Source organism: Zosterops lateralis (assembly GCF_965231275.1).
Source record: "Zosterops lateralis genome assembly, chromosome: 5".
Taxonomy (NCBI): Eukaryota; Metazoa; Chordata; class Aves; order Passeriformes; family Zosteropidae; genus Zosterops; species Zosterops lateralis.
Genome location: NC_139766.1, coordinates 59,189,981 through 59,205,729, shown reverse-complemented (window position 1 = coordinate 59,205,729; position 15,749 = coordinate 59,189,981). Strand labels below are relative to the sequence as shown.

The following is a 15,749-nucleotide window of genomic DNA, read 5'->3' as shown; positions in this document are numbered from 1 at the left end:
ATGCTTCATGCACATGAGCAAGAGATAAATATTTTTAATTCCTTCACAAGAGAGGAGGGGAGACCACAGTTTTTCCTACACAGTCAAGTATTTCAAGAAAATATCTGACAAATGAAAGGAAGCACAGTAGCATTTATGCTTTATGGACATGCACTCCGTTCATCCATGTCCCTTTGAGATTTAGGCAAAGAGGGAGAGCCCTTCTAGACAAAAATGCTTTCTTCAGGGGTGACATCAGTATCCCCCTGCAGAAGTCTTGTCTCACAACTGCATGTGAGCACCTCCAACATCCTGATGTCACTCATTTAGACGGGAGAACATAAAGAGAACTTCTCTCTCTCGGCTGGTTTAATTACCCCAACAGGATGCCAGGCCAGACGAGATGGTGCTTCCAGGTTCACTGTACTGTATGCATTTCTGATAAATGGGAAAAGAATAGATGACCTGGCAGAAGGCTCAGACAATAACATGTGATTTACAGGACATGAATGCAGCTACTATAAGATTTATCTGACAGCCCTCTCCGATAGTGGACTGTTGAGTATCCGATGGAATGATTTCTAGTCTGGAAAGTCTGCTACTGAGTAGCCATACACATTATTTATTTATTAGATGTTTTGGGTTGAAACCATTTTTAAATGATGCACTTCACAATGCTCAGCCATAAATTTAGTTTTAAACCCTAGAAGGGAGGTAGTGTTATTGGAATGTGTGTCAGACTGAATTAGGATGAGCAACACAACGCTTTTATAAAGTGGCCTTGAATGCAACGTCGATTCCTTCAAAAATGATATTAATGTCAAATAAGCAGGAACACTTTGCAGTAATATTAAATGAAAGATTCTTTATGTTGTGATAGATTTATAGAAATGTAAGTACACACACATAGACATGTCTCAAAATGTAGCGTGTCTATCAAAAAACACAACTGTTTTTGTCTTAGAAAAAGCCTTTTGTCTGTGCCTCAAACCACCTGTTTCTCTTTTCACCTTGTGTTAAACAGAAAGCAATATATCAACATGCAAACACAAAAACATTAAATAAGGGTTTTTCTCCATATGCCTAAATATATGAATTTTAAACGAGAAAAGAAATTAACCAGGTGTCACAAATAGTTTCAGAGCATTGTACCCCTTGAATTTTTTTTTTAATTACTTCACCCATCAAAGAGCTTTATTTTCACTATTTTATGAAAAAATTATAGGATACTATTTCGTTTTCCACTTCTGAGAAAGAAAAATATAATTCAGCCACACATCTAAATAAACATCAGAAAAATGTCAGGCGCTTCGGAAAAACAATCCAAGTACTTACATCATACCTACAATGTTTAAAATGAATTTTGAGAAGAGGTTATCACAAAAACCACCAAAGATTAATCAGAGCCATCTTTCAATTTCATAGAATGATGGCTGACAAATTTGTGAAGTTTTAAATCAAATTTGCAGATACTTACTTCATAACTATGCCACATTATTTATGTGATTAAAAACTGTTTTTTGACCTGATCTTTTGATCTTTGGCACTGCATCCTCTCCATCTCCTCTTAAAAATTAATTAAAATTTTAGCAAAAGGATATCACTTCATTTCCCACCCTATCTTGCAGGGGGAAAAAAAAGAAAATAAAAAGAAGGAAAAAAAAAGAAAAAAATCAATCAAGCTCAACCCCATCTCCTCCCAGTATCTGTAAAATGTCGGCTTGAAATTCAATTTCATATCTCTCAAGCTTTCATGTAGCAAAAGACAGTTCACTTCTTAACAAAATAAATCACTTCTGTGATTGCCATGCTGACCTCTTTGAATTAGGAAAATTCAAAGTGAAAAATGTAATTATCACCCCAGAACAATCTGTATACATCTGGAGCTAATTTTAGATTCATTTCTCACATCATTTTTCATATTCTGCCAAAAATTACAGCTGCTATGTAACTTTAAAAAGACTTTGAGGTCTTTGTGACTTTATTGGTTTATTTCTGCTACTCCACAAAGAACCACCTCAGCCTGTGCAACTTGCACTGCTAAGCAATCAGCGTAGCTTCAATTTGATTAGATTAGCATTAAGTGGCATTGTGACACATATGACAAATAGATGCATTAGAGCACGTCATTTATTCCTTATCCTTTCCGCTTCCCAAAACCAAACAAGTGACGTACAGTACAGAGCACAACATGATTTTAAGAAAGATTAGATTACCTTACCCCCCAAAAAATGGAAAGGTTAAGCACTAATTATTGATACAAGAAGCATGGATACCAAAACTAATTTTTCTAAATGGTAATGCCAAGTTGTCAGACATATTTAATACTTGGATTAGTTTTTACTTTAACACATTCCTGAATGAACAGTAAAATTTGTTATATGGATTTCTCAGTAGCAAAGATTCTTTTCTAATTTAAATCAGCTGCAAGTTCATATTCTAGAAGTTGTGAACAACGTTCACTTCCAGTATTGCCACATGTAAAATAACAATCTCTAAATTCCAAGAGTTCCATAAGGAATATTAAATTCCTTTCAGGGTAAAATGATACTGTATTTCCTGAGGAAGATGGAAAACTAGATGAGCAAAGTTCTGGTTACATTCATTAATAATAACCACACTGGAAAACATAACTACTCTTCACTAGTTCATTGTAAAATCTATTAGGTGTAATCTCCAGAAGTAATTGTTCTTATTGCACTTTATTGACAATGTAGACTATCGATTTTTCACACCTTCTATGATTCTTTCATTTGTATTCATGAAATGTCTATCAGCACACTCTAAATAAATTTGGCAATATAGGCACTAAAACGAATAAATCGATGTGAAGAAACATTAATTTTGCATTATCCTTATTCGTCAGGCAAGCAAACCAGAGGGGTTGTAAATGAAGGTCAAAGGTTTTGAAATGGGTCAGAACCCTTGACCTCTAGACCAATACCATTCCCATTAAAAAAGGCTATTTTAAAGTTTTAAGTAGGGGAATTTACTACCAGAAAGGTATAATTTTAAGGCACCAAAGGAAGGGCTCAATAAAAACAGTCTTCCATTTAATTGCAAAAAAAAAAAAAGAAAAGGAAAAAAAAAAAAAAGGCAAGAAACCCTGAAAAAAATCCAATTAATATAGCAAATACAGCATACATAATTTTAAGGAAGTTCCTTAGGCTTGGTCGCTTTTCCAACCACAGGAACAGGCAGTTCTCAAGTCCTTCCACGTCTAAAATCACTTTGCCTTTAGGAATGTAGAATGTCCCAAACTGATGACAACCAGGGTTGCTTTCTTAAATTTTTCTCCAATCCTTAGTACTTGTCAAATCAATTAGGAATGACAGGGTTTCAAAAGTATTTATCACTCATTTCATAACCTCTACACAAAAGGAAAAATTCTATTTATCCCAGAGGATTCAGCATGTCAAGATTCAGGAATCAATCTGTTTCTTTAACTTCAATATTTATTGATCCTATCTCATCTTACAAAAATGACAGCATAGAATTACTGGTGGTAGGTACACTATCTTCAAGGTTATGTAAATGCTCAATAGCAAGGTAACAAAAAGCCCACTTGAATAGACATATTTACTATGGAGTTTTTTTAATCAAAAGGCCTTGTACATTATCTTTTTGCCTATTACACATGAACTCATATTTAAAGTAAAATTTTATCTGTAATTTCCACTGTGCTCAAACAGATCAATTTCAGACATTGTTACTTAAACCTCACCTGAGAGCAAAGGAGCATCACCAGCTCCACAACTGAACTGCTAGATTTCATGCACACAAGACCTACAAAAAGAAAAAAAAAAAATACATAAATGCATGCTTATATGGCACTATGAACACAAGCTATTTTGAAGTGCAATAGATTAGAAGCATTTTGACAAACAAAAAACCGAAATTTTCATGCCACTTCCAGTTCAATTTCGTACTTTTTCAGCACAAAATAAAAGTACATATGTGAGAGGGAAATCATAAATTCCATGCCTTCCACCTAAAAGAAGCAGCTAATAGTAATTCCTACCCCCATTACTCAGTTTCATAAACATTTGTATGTCAAAATGATCAGAAGTGTGGTTAACATATGTTATATTAATCCACTGTATCTACATTTTGCTATTTCTCGAAGGATTGGGTCATTATATATGCAGAGAGGGAAATGGCTTTATGACCTCTGCTTTCTCCATTGCGCCTTCTCCTTTCAGCCCCCAGCTATCAATCAAGTTTCCATTTTGTTTCATGGCAGCAGACATCCCAAACACTCTTATTAGTACTTTGACCCTTAACCCCACACTAAACCTAAGCAGAAGTGCAAGCACTAACCTATTATATATTTTCAGTTGTTTACAAACTAATTTGAGTATTATTTTTTGTACCAGCATTTTGTTTGGGGTTGGTCTATAACTGCAGTTTAGAACCAAAAATCAGTTTCATGTGTTTATTTTTGTCTACACAGCTTATACACTCCCAGTGATTATCCAGCTTTTTTTTTTGCTCATCCAATTTATGAAATACTCATCTATTCATGCATATAACAATACTACAGTCAAAATACTTTGAAACCAGATTTTCTTATATCTTCAGAGAAAAAAAATGTAACTAAAATAGGATCTTTGGTTCCTTAAAAAACAAAGCTTTGAGAAAATGTGCTCTTCTATTTTTTCTTATTAAATGAATGAAATAAATTTGTTCACAAGGCAGCTTCCTTTAAAATGTTTATCAGCTAAAATGATGCCCACATGCATAAACAAAAGTAGAATCTCATTTTTTTTGAGTCTTACAGAAGGCAATTCATACACTTCTTCTTTCCATTTCTTCTTACCTCAAATGGTAAGCTAAACTCCTAAACTAAATAACTTTAATTTGTGAAGTTTAATAAAGTCTTAATTTTGATATCAGTAGTCTTCAGTGAAACAGTCAGCAGTGAAAATCGTGAAATCGTGAAAATGCTCATTCAGCACTACAAACAGGATGACTCTCCTAATCCAAGAAACCAGTAGTTTCGAAAATGTTTTTAAAAGAACTTTAATTCCCTAGGAAGAAACTAGATCTGTTAGTGCAAACACAGCCCATGTATGAGTGACCTGCTCAAGTAAAGCAACCAGGGGATTCTATCGTGAGTGCAATTATCACTGGAAGCTGAAACAAGCTCTTCTTGCCACTTCTTAAACAGTACAAAACCTAAAAAATTCACTTTAAAAATCAGTGGACAAAGCAACTTATATGATACAGCCAAATTTTGAGAAAATTGAAAAGCTGGTGCTTCACTGTTAAATTCAGTCTTCTAATATGCACAATTTTTTGAATTGAGAACACTGCTGATGTGAGCCTCATTTTTAAGCAGAGATAAAGCCATCAGTAGAAAGAAAACTTCATCATCTCAATTTCGACCATTTCATGCCAATCTTCCACCAGGAAAAGCCATGATCTCTGCTGTGCACAGGAACCCCCATCTTCTCAGACGTGCTAGAGAATTCTCCTCCGCACTGACAATATATTTCTCATACCTGTATGACTCCCTTCCAGTTAGAAACCAAAAAAGCAGAAGCAGACTCATGTGTGAGAGACAGACCAGAACACACCCCATTGACATGGTTCCCAAGAAACCCTTCTGTTACAACATCCCAGTAAAAGTGTCAGGTCTTTCTTCCCAAATCTCTACACTATATATATCATAAAGTGTTGACCCTGACACCAAAATTTCTCCTAGAGCCTGCAAAACACATTTTATACACCAGTTTCTATAGGACAAATGGCCAGCAGAGTTGAAAAACAAAGGAAGATGGACACAAAGAGGTAGCAGAGATGGCAAAGATGAGGAGGCAATGACCTCAGAGGGATGAAGACAGAAGGAACAGGAGGCAGTGAAATCCAGTGGACAGCACTGTTTGGGAAGGCAAGAAGAAAGTTTCTAAATAAAGAAATTTTCAGTCTCCAAGGTAAAACAAGAAAACAAACCCCCCGCCTTTTTTAAAAGGAAACTTACTTGTACCTTCTATCAGCAACTCCTGCCCATGGCTGCCCAAAAGAGTCCGAGAAAGAAAGGGAGCAAAATCCACAAAAATCTCTCTCAGAAGTGGGGCAGCTTTTTCCAAAGCATGCTCAAGCCTATCTGTAATACTAGTAGAGAGATACATGTGATTAGAAATGAAAGAAGGAAGTCACTGAAATTTTATAAAAAGGAATACAGATTTTTGGCAATGTTTAAGTGATATACATGTATAATAAGGAATTAATTATCCAACACTCAATAATTTCCCAAACCTTCATTAGTTATTGAAAATCAGCAAAAGGATGTTCTTAAATTATGTGGTATGAGAATATCAATTGTAATATCAATAACATAAGTCACAGCAGAGATGTTGAGATCAATTGGAAAAGTTACCTCATATTAGAGGCAGAATCCTCAGGCACTGAAGAAACTGCAGGAACAGATGGCAATTTTGAATTAGATGATCCCCTTCCTATAAGAGAAAGAAATAATAAACAAATTATATAAGAAAACATTCCAGGGATTAGAAAAGCAGACCAGAAACTAAAGCCTTAAGTTTGAGCTCTGAGAAACCATGGTTTTCAAGTATTGTGTGAGGACTAGGTGAAACCCTTTCACCTCTTAATGCCTCAATTATTTTTTTTAATAGGAGTCCTATTTACTTGCATTCTTATTCACCAGGTATGCCATGGCAATTTTTTAAATGTTCCTTTAGCATGGACAAAACGTAATTCAAGGAAGAATTGTAGTTTGTTTTGTGAAGGAAGTCAGGCTAGGCTGCAGTGATTCTTTCTGGTCTTATAAGCCAGGATCCTCTCTGAAAAAATTTAGTAACACTTACAACCCTAGGAGTGAATACAAACAATGTATTACACCTTTAATACTCGTATAGTATGCTAATATATATAATAATACTAATTTATAATAATATACAGCCAAATGGTAATGTTTTAAAGCCATCTCTTTTGGTTAGTGGAAGTGTTCACCTAATTTCAAGTAACTTGTACAGAAAACCCTTAATATTTTTGCCTAAAATTAAAATACATATTTGAGTCAAAATCACACAGAAAACAATGAGTGGGTATTTTCAAGAGCCAGGCTTAAATTTTTGCAAAACTGAGACTCTGACAGAGGCAGCTATGATAAAATTTTCCATTGCACTGCTGGTGTCATTAGCATGATGGCAGTGGTATAACCTCATTTATGAGTTATTAACTTTGCCACATCAATTATTCAAAGGTTGATAGGGAAGACTGGGTCATTTATGTATCCTACACTTAAAGAAAAAAAAAGCAGTTGTGTTATGTCAAATTGACACTACATGGCTCTCATCAGCACAGGAGGAATCTGTAAATATTAAATTCTGCTGTTCAGTATATAAAGAGAAATACAACCTCCATAGTGCAGTATGGATTGGTATTAGCAATGATGAACAGGGGGCGAGCAAGACAGCCAGAGACTTCACAGATATTTTCTGCCAGGATAGGAATGGTGACTCACAAATCTTACACTGCATTCCAAGCTATAGAGAGGAATGAATCTTAGCAGACAGGTTTCTGTGCATTTCCCAGGAGCATGACTGCTCCTAGTCCATCTGCAATCCTATCTCTTTCCACCCTGAGACCCTGTCCTATTCTCTTTTCTCTCACCTTGCTAGTTTCAGATTTTTATGCTGCTGGAAAGGAGGGGAGGGGAAAAAAAAGAGGAAAAAAGCCTGAAATAAGAGAGTTTAATCATTTTAGTTCTCACATCTATCTTAGCAAAGACATGACCCTTCTTAGAACTGTGACTGTAGAAAAATCCCTGATGGTCCCACCCACAATGGAGTTTGTTAATTCAGTTAAATGCAACCTGTCTGGAAATCAGCTGCTGAGATCTTGAATCTATCCACCAAAATGTGTCAACTGCAACTTTTCAAAGATTTTCAACTTGACAGAAGTGAAATAGATTTGGAAAGAGACGGCAAAGATAGATCCCTGAGATAGTGAATTTACTTCTCCTGTCAAATTTTAAACTTCTGCTCCAAAACTCGGGCACACAGAGCTTCCTCCAAGGAATATCAAGGGTTTCTGCTGGGTGAGGGGTTTTTTGTTTTTCTATCCAAGCAGGGTGGTTTTTTCTAATCTAGTTTCAAAGGCAGCAGAGAAACAAATAAAATAAACTAGGATATCATAACTATGAAACATTTTGCTCCCATCTCTTTTTCCTTCTCCAGAGATAGGAGATATCTTTGTGAATGCGATTCATTTGTGCTTTTCATAAATTCAACCTGAAGCTCTTATGCTAACTGCTCTATGGGTATGATAGAATCAGAAGGGAAGTGAGCGGACCATACCGAACGAAGGATAAGAAAGTGGTGAAAAAAATGTTAGCTGAAAGCAAAGGGAAATGTGAACCTTCTGGGCACTGTATCCTAAATAATTTATCTAATTAAGACTAGTCAAATATGTATTTCTGAAAGTTTCAATGGTGATGGCAAGATTTTGTAAATGTTCTCCATATTTTCATGGGTATAATTCCATTTTTTTAAACAGCTAGTTTTCTATGGTCAGACCATCAAAAAGTATTTTGAGTATTCCCAACAGAAAAGCTGTCAAATGATGTGCCGAAAATTACAACACAGCCTCCTGCACAGAAAAACAAAGCCCACATAAGGCAACAAAGCCACATGAATCAGTGGTTTGTCAGATACTTAACAGCTGCAATATTTTCTTTTTTTTTTTTCAAATTAAGACTTTAAAACTACAGTCATTTGAGAAACTTCGTATTTAAGTAATTTGACTAGAATACCTAGCTTTCTTCCTAAAGCCCAACATCCCTATTCTCACTTAACAAGTCCCTCTAACTCAAAAATACTCTGAAATCCACGTGTCCAGAAGTGGATTTACAGGCACACACTGCCCATAAAGGGAAATCAGCACACTGATCTGGGTAGTCCGATGCAGTGCCAAACTGAAATGGCACACAAAGCCTTCAAAATAACAAAATCCTCTCAACACACAGGTTGTGGAAGCAGCATGCCTTGACACAGAATTGCTCACATGCTTTTTACCATATCTAAAATCTGTCACCAGCAATCCATTACTCACTGGGTATGGTTATATAGTCAATAGTATATACAACTAAAATCCTACCCTATCAAAGCAAACACCAGGATAAAATAAGACTTAACAGTGAAGCATAGCAGCATGAGTTTTTAAATTAAATGAGACTAAAATGATTCTGTGCAGTGTTTAGACCATCAGCAAAATAACTGAAGGTAAAATTAAGGAAAAAATAAAATTAAGGGAAACATCTGCAAGGACAATGAGAGAGCATAATAGTCATCAAGACGCTAATAAAGAAACATTCTCAGTCTAGGGTAACTTGGCTTTTTGGTTGTTTGTTTTATTTTGTTGGGATGGGTTGGGACTTTCTTGGTTTTCCATTTTTTCAACAAAACTGGCAGAAATATTTTGAGGGGGAGGCAAAGGAAATCACTGACAACACAGGTATGATTATTTTTTCTTCTAGAAATAAAAAAAACCTGCACAAAACAGATTAGGTATAAATGTAAAACTATGAAATTTTAAGTAAATATCAACTTTTAAAAATAGACATAACAGAAAAAGCACTGATAATTTGAATTTAACAAAGCATAAGGCAGGCATCTATATAAACTGATTTCCTTTTTGAAGATTACATATGGATATTTATGGTCTGAATTTCTTCATGCTCATCAACACCTAAAACCAGATTCCAAGCTCACATATATTTCACAAAAAGGGGTGAATCTCAGATTTATCCCAGCTGAGATTTTCAGGGTTCTTTCAATGGGATTAGGCATAGAGATTTTGCATGCAGATTCTGTACAGTGAAAGTACATTTTTTACATTATTTAATTCAGAGGTAGCTTTATATTACACTTTTTTCTTGCTTTTAGTGAAAAAGATGAAAATACTTCAGTAGCATATTTTCATCCACAACACACATGTGGGTAAGTGCAGTAGCTACTTCAAACATGTGGAACTAAACTGACTTATCTCTTCCTTATCCTTTCACTGATAAACTGGCTCCTTCAAACTGACAGTTTTACAGACATTTGCAAGAACATAAAAGAAAATGCAAATAGATCATCTGTCTAGCACCCTTACAGTGAAACCTTATTGTTTATTCAAGGTCCCCAAGGGTCTAAACAAATAGTGTCTCAAGCAATAAAATATTGTTAAAAAAGTCCTTGTGCAAGATCCTCATGCTTTTGCATGTACACTTACAAAGTGCACTTGGCACAAGCAGTACATGATAATTTATTTTGTGAGGCGCTGGAGATGAGGTATAAAAAAAAAAAAGAACAGGGTTGAATTAAATAACCATATCTCTTAATTTTGTACAACAGACCTACCCTGCATAAATGCACCAGTGCCCTTGGTGGAAGAGGTACCCAGTAAAATAATGAGCTCATTCAAATATACACTTCCCGGGCTGGAAGTGCACAATGCAAGACTACAATGAAAGGTTTTACAAGCTAATATAAGGGAACTGTTACATAAACACATCTGTGGGCTAAACCAAAACAGATTTCATGAAACAATGGTGAAAACTACTTTTGAGAAGCAGCTTTAAAACAGTTTTTATACTGACACAGTATCAAGCCATTTCCATTGCTTATCATCAGAATCTGAGGGGTATTTTAAGTGTCATGGTGCTTTGGTAACCAGCCTTCAACTTCTGTCACCGTTAAGTTGGAATTCTCTTTGAAATAATTACTATAATCCAGTGAATTGCTTGAACAACCTCTGCACTGATGGCAACTCACTTCAGGATCATTTTTCTTACTTTAGCTTGTCTCCTGCTAATTTATTTTATTGCATGACTTCAAGTTCATTTTCACCTGTGTATAAAAATCAATGAATACCATTCATCTTTGCAAAACAAGCCAACTGTCGCAGAAAACTTACATTTTCGTATGGATTGGCCTAGAATTCAGGAGTCCCAACTCCATTTTTATCCACTGTTACTGCTTATCCTCATGCTTCTTCCAAGCATTCACTTCTTTTTCATCTCACCCTTTGACATGGCCTTGTTTACAACTTCACAATTTGAGGAACAGCTCGTCCACAGAAGGAGAAATACTGTAACTAACTCTGTGTCTCAGAGGCAAAACAAGTGAAATTCAACTTCAAATAGAAAGGGGAGGAGGCAGGCAACAGAAACTGAGTGGAACCTCTCTGTTTTTCTACATTCAGAATGCCAGAAAGGACAAGAGACAATTCACTCCTGCTTCCCTCGGACTTTTCATATCTCCCCCTTAATAAAAATTGTATTTGAACAACCATTTGAAAAGTGAATAGTGAAAGCCTCAAGACTGCGTTCTTTGGAGGGAAGCACTAATAAAACACATGTGAAATCCTTCGAGTACATAAACAGAGAAACTCAGAGCATCAGAGAAAACAGTGGGAGTGCAAACTGTAAAACATTTTAAAATATTCTCACCACTTCAGGCATTGTGACTGTAATGGAAACATTTCAAAGGAAAACTGACTGACAAACAAAAATACAGGCGCCCCACTGGCATGTTCACTATAGCTCAGGCAGCTCTGCCAAGTCCTGCCTGTCCAAATATTAGTCTTGTCTTAGCAGTAGCCCTTCCTGAACACAGCATGTGTAAAACCTCTGCATCACATCACATATTCAGCCTGTGAGACAACCCAAGAATAAAACAACTCCAGCGAATTCACCCTCCCTACATTACTACTAGCCAAGATGCTCTTTTGTTCAGTACCACTCTAAGGAGTAGGCATGGAATGACTAGTTCAAGGTGGGCCACCAGGTTTATCTTCTCCCTTCATTTCCAAGATTCCAGCAAACCAACAACCCAAACACCAGCCAGCGGCAACAGACAGATGGGAAAGTTCAGACTACAAGAGGCACATTTGTGCTCTGGAAAAGCTTGAGTGAGTAAAGGTGGAGAAACTTCTGCAAAAAGGCCAGAGTGTCTGAGGCCAAAACATGTTTTCATTGTCTTTTAAAATATCAGAGGAACAGAGTGAGCTTGGATGTTCCTTCCAACCTGTCTGTATTTGGCAGGCCAGGATAAGTCACAATCCATATGATATGGGAGCACCTTAACCATCAAATATCTGAGATGCTCACCACCCTCTAGCTACAGGCAAGATGCAAACTTCAGGAAAAATTATTGGGAAGGAGCCTGATGAATTCTGATTACACACAAATGGCAATGGAGGCATCTGGAACCACACGGTGATATTTCAACACAAATCCTACCTTGACCAAGCAATTCTGACATCACATGTACAGATGGAGAATGACCACATACTATGTAGCACTTATTCCCAAACTGAGTCTTTGTACACATTAGTATTAGAACACTATTACCTGCTATTTAATCCTATTTCAATGTCTGCATACCACTTTCTCCCCTGTTTTGGACTAAATCTGCTCAAGTCTTCATCATAAAACATTATGTATAATTCATATATTTTACATGTAATATATTATATATACTAAAATAAATTAATTTTCTCTATATATAATTATATTCAATACGTTATCAATTTTTAAATGTATCAAACAAATGTATATAAAATTCACTCTAAAAAAAACCCAGATGAGATGTGTTTTTTAATGTAGAAATAATGCTTAACAGCCTTCATATCAAACATGAAATAGCCCTAAATTTATATTCACTAAAAAAGCCCCTAATCTCAGCACCTTTTTTTAAAAGGTTTAATTTATTTCTTAATCACAAAAGTTAAGAGATTTACAATGAGCATTAGCTGGAAAAATGAGAAAAATGTATTGATTCTCTGCTGCATGAAAATAAGAACTAGTGAAAGAATATGTGAGTTGATCTCAGAGGAAAATTATATTAATTATATTTTTGTTTTATAGGAAGGCTGGTTATTACTACTTCCATCCTCTAATAAAAAACAAATTAAGACTTTATAAAGAATTTTATTTCAAACTTAAATGTGTGCAATTTACATGAGCAACACTGGATGCAAACCACTCCAATTCTGCAAGATTTTTGTTTCCATGCCATTATTTTACAGGGGCAAAAAGGAACAGTCTCATGTTTTAATCTGTTTAAGGCATGATTTCATTTATCCCTTTACTTTTTCTTTTAATTAATTATATTGCCAGTCTAAACATGTCTATTTTTAATCCTGATTAGTTTCTTTTTATGCATATCAGTTCAGATTACATGTCCAATTTTTGCCAAAACTTCCAGACATGATGGAAGTCACACAGTTACAAACTACATTAGTATTGTTTATTGTCTGGATTTCTTATACATTCTACAGGCACAGGAGCACTTTTTTTTTCTCCTTTACATTCCTAAAAGATTGACTAAATCTGAAAATCAATGTTCATCTGGGGTTTTTTTTATTAAAAACAAGTGTATACCTACTTCAGAAATTGTAATAATTAAGCCCACAACTAAGCCAGGTAAATCAGTCAGAAGTTAACAAATTAGCAATTATTTCAAACAATTTCAATGTAAGTGAGGTTTCACTATTTTTAAAACAGATTAGCTGCTCAGAGCCAATCCTCCCCCAAAGTATTGTGACATTTCAAAATACAGCTAGTTCCCCTACTTCAAATATTACTCCTACACTAACATAACACTACCTCCTGCACTTAGGGTGGCAAAATGGGTTCTCCCTTTCACAAAGAGTAAGGCCACACTGTATTTCAATAGCTCTTCTTTTCCTTTGGAATGACTGGAGTAAAATCTTTGTAATTTTCCCCCAGAAAAGGAATGGGTAGTTGAAGATGGGAACAAATACCTTCCAGACACAGGAGTATGAGAGGACAGGCTAACAGACCACATTTTCTTCCCCATCTTTGCAGTTTGGATGTAAGTTCATAAAACCAGGAAGTAAGAAACTCAAACATTGAAAAAAAACCCACCAATAATCAGACGTAGTTTGAGATTGCCTTGATTAAGATCCGAATCACTTCTAAGTCTTGAAGTCAAACTTCATGGGCACAAAGATCCTACACAGCCTTGTGATTCAGACATGGCTAAGTAGAAAAGCATGCCTTTGACACAGCATTTAAGGTTAAACATCATTTATCTCACACAGAACAACCGGAGAGACTGAGGGTTCAAAGGAACACTTGCTTATAAACAATCTACTCAATTTTGTCCCCACTGAAAAAACTGTCCAAAGCAATTAGTTTAGCATCAACACTGAATTTGACCTCAGGCTAAAGCTATTGGAAACACTTGGATATAATTTCCAGTTCTACTTAGCACTTACAAATATACCCTTGGTCAAACACCCCAGAATTTATAAATAAGCTTACACTTTACATTATTAACCTGTAATAAAAAGTAGTCTTTAGAATACACCACATTTACACTAAATACAAGTTAATACAGCACGATTGTTCTATCAAAACAGCAAGAAATCTTGAAATTAAGATAAATATTGTTCAGACATTTGCATTTGATACAAAATTGGGGTTTTTTTCTAATACAATACTACTTTTGTAATTTTTTCTTTATTTTATAAGTATTCAGAGTGAATGGTGATGTAAATAGAAGCAACAGAAGAAGTGGTGGTATTTAGGTTGTTTAATTTAACCCTTACTTACCAGGAGAGTCTCCCGACAAATCTGTGGCCTGGGCTGAATCTAAAGAAGAAACCACACTGACAGCATTTGTAGGAGCACCAATAGGAGCTGCAGAAGAGGAAATGCTTGATTTCTTTGTTGGTACAACAACACTCCTAGGTGAAGACAAAAAGTTAATAAAAGTTAGTACATCATACTGTATGTGAAGGCTCACACTACTGTGATGCTTTTTTATATACATCTAGTACCTAACACTTCCACATCCTGCCGAAGTTCCTTTGATTCCCTACTTTCTTTTTCCATCATCTTTTGTAGGCCACCTTAACCTAAGGACACTTCACTTGTTGATGGTAGACTTTTTTGTGCTACACTTTAATATCTCATCCACTTCTACAGAACCCCTGACTAAAAGCACAAAGTTAGGTGGTCACCAGGAAAAGGGTTCCACAACTAAGCTTATCTTTGCATCTCAGGTTTCCCCAAGATATGCTTTTAAACTTCAGGCAGCTATTTACAAAAGATGTTGCAGTATGCAACTTCAAGGTGAATTATCAGTGCTGAAGGATGCACTGACAGTCTTTTACTCCAGGTATTCTAATGCAGAACAGAAGACTGATGGAAGAAGGATTTACCATAGCTAAAAGCATCCTAACACATCTGCACGCACATACAAATGTTCACACATCTTAAAAATATGGCTAAGGCATGAATTTAAGTATATCTTGCCAATCAAATTTTATTTATATAACAAATCAAGACATTCTTTGGAGTTAAGAGAGAACCTCCATCTTTTATACAAGCTAAATGTCAGGCCTTATAGTCAGCATTAAAGACTACATCAGAGGAAAAGATGCAAAGTGACAAGTTAGGCATGGAAATTTATCTGACATGTTACAAAGACATGTATTTATGCTATACCAATTTCAATTAAATTGTAGTACTTCATTCCAAACACCTAAAAGGCCTTGTTAAGCATACGTTAAAGGCATTTTTAATTGCAAGTTAGCTCCATAAACATGCAAAACCCCAGCTAATGAGGTAAAGAGTACGGCTGATATATAATGTACTCCCACTGCAGCGCTTACTTTTAATTACCTGGTGTTAACCATAAGCCGAAAATCTTCAACATTCAATTTATTTAATCACATCTTTTGTTGACAGTAATACAACTACACACTGAAAGTATTCCCTTAATAGC

At 35.5% G+C, this 15,749-nt stretch overlaps 1 protein-coding gene across 3 annotated transcripts in view; it reads right to left on the bottom strand.

Annotated features, from left to right (window-relative positions):
- LRBA (LPS responsive beige-like anchor protein) overlaps nt 1-15,749 on the bottom strand; it is a gene marked incomplete at its 5' end in the record, with an annotated part of 363,200 nt that overhangs the window by 261,063 nt on the left and 86,388 nt on the right. For 2 of the 3 annotated variants that reach the window (XM_083862452.1, XM_083862454.1), the window contains 4 exons: nt 3,704-3,765; nt 5,963-6,096; nt 6,362-6,440; nt 14,573-14,706. In XM_083862452.1, the coding sequence (XP_083718578.1) occupies nt 3,704-3,765; nt 5,963-6,096; nt 6,362-6,440; nt 14,573-14,706 (409 nt within the window). The remainder of the gene's footprint in view (nt 1-3,703; nt 3,766-5,962; nt 6,097-6,361; nt 6,441-14,572; nt 14,707-15,749) is intronic. The other variant, XM_083862453.1, reaches the window with a different exon arrangement.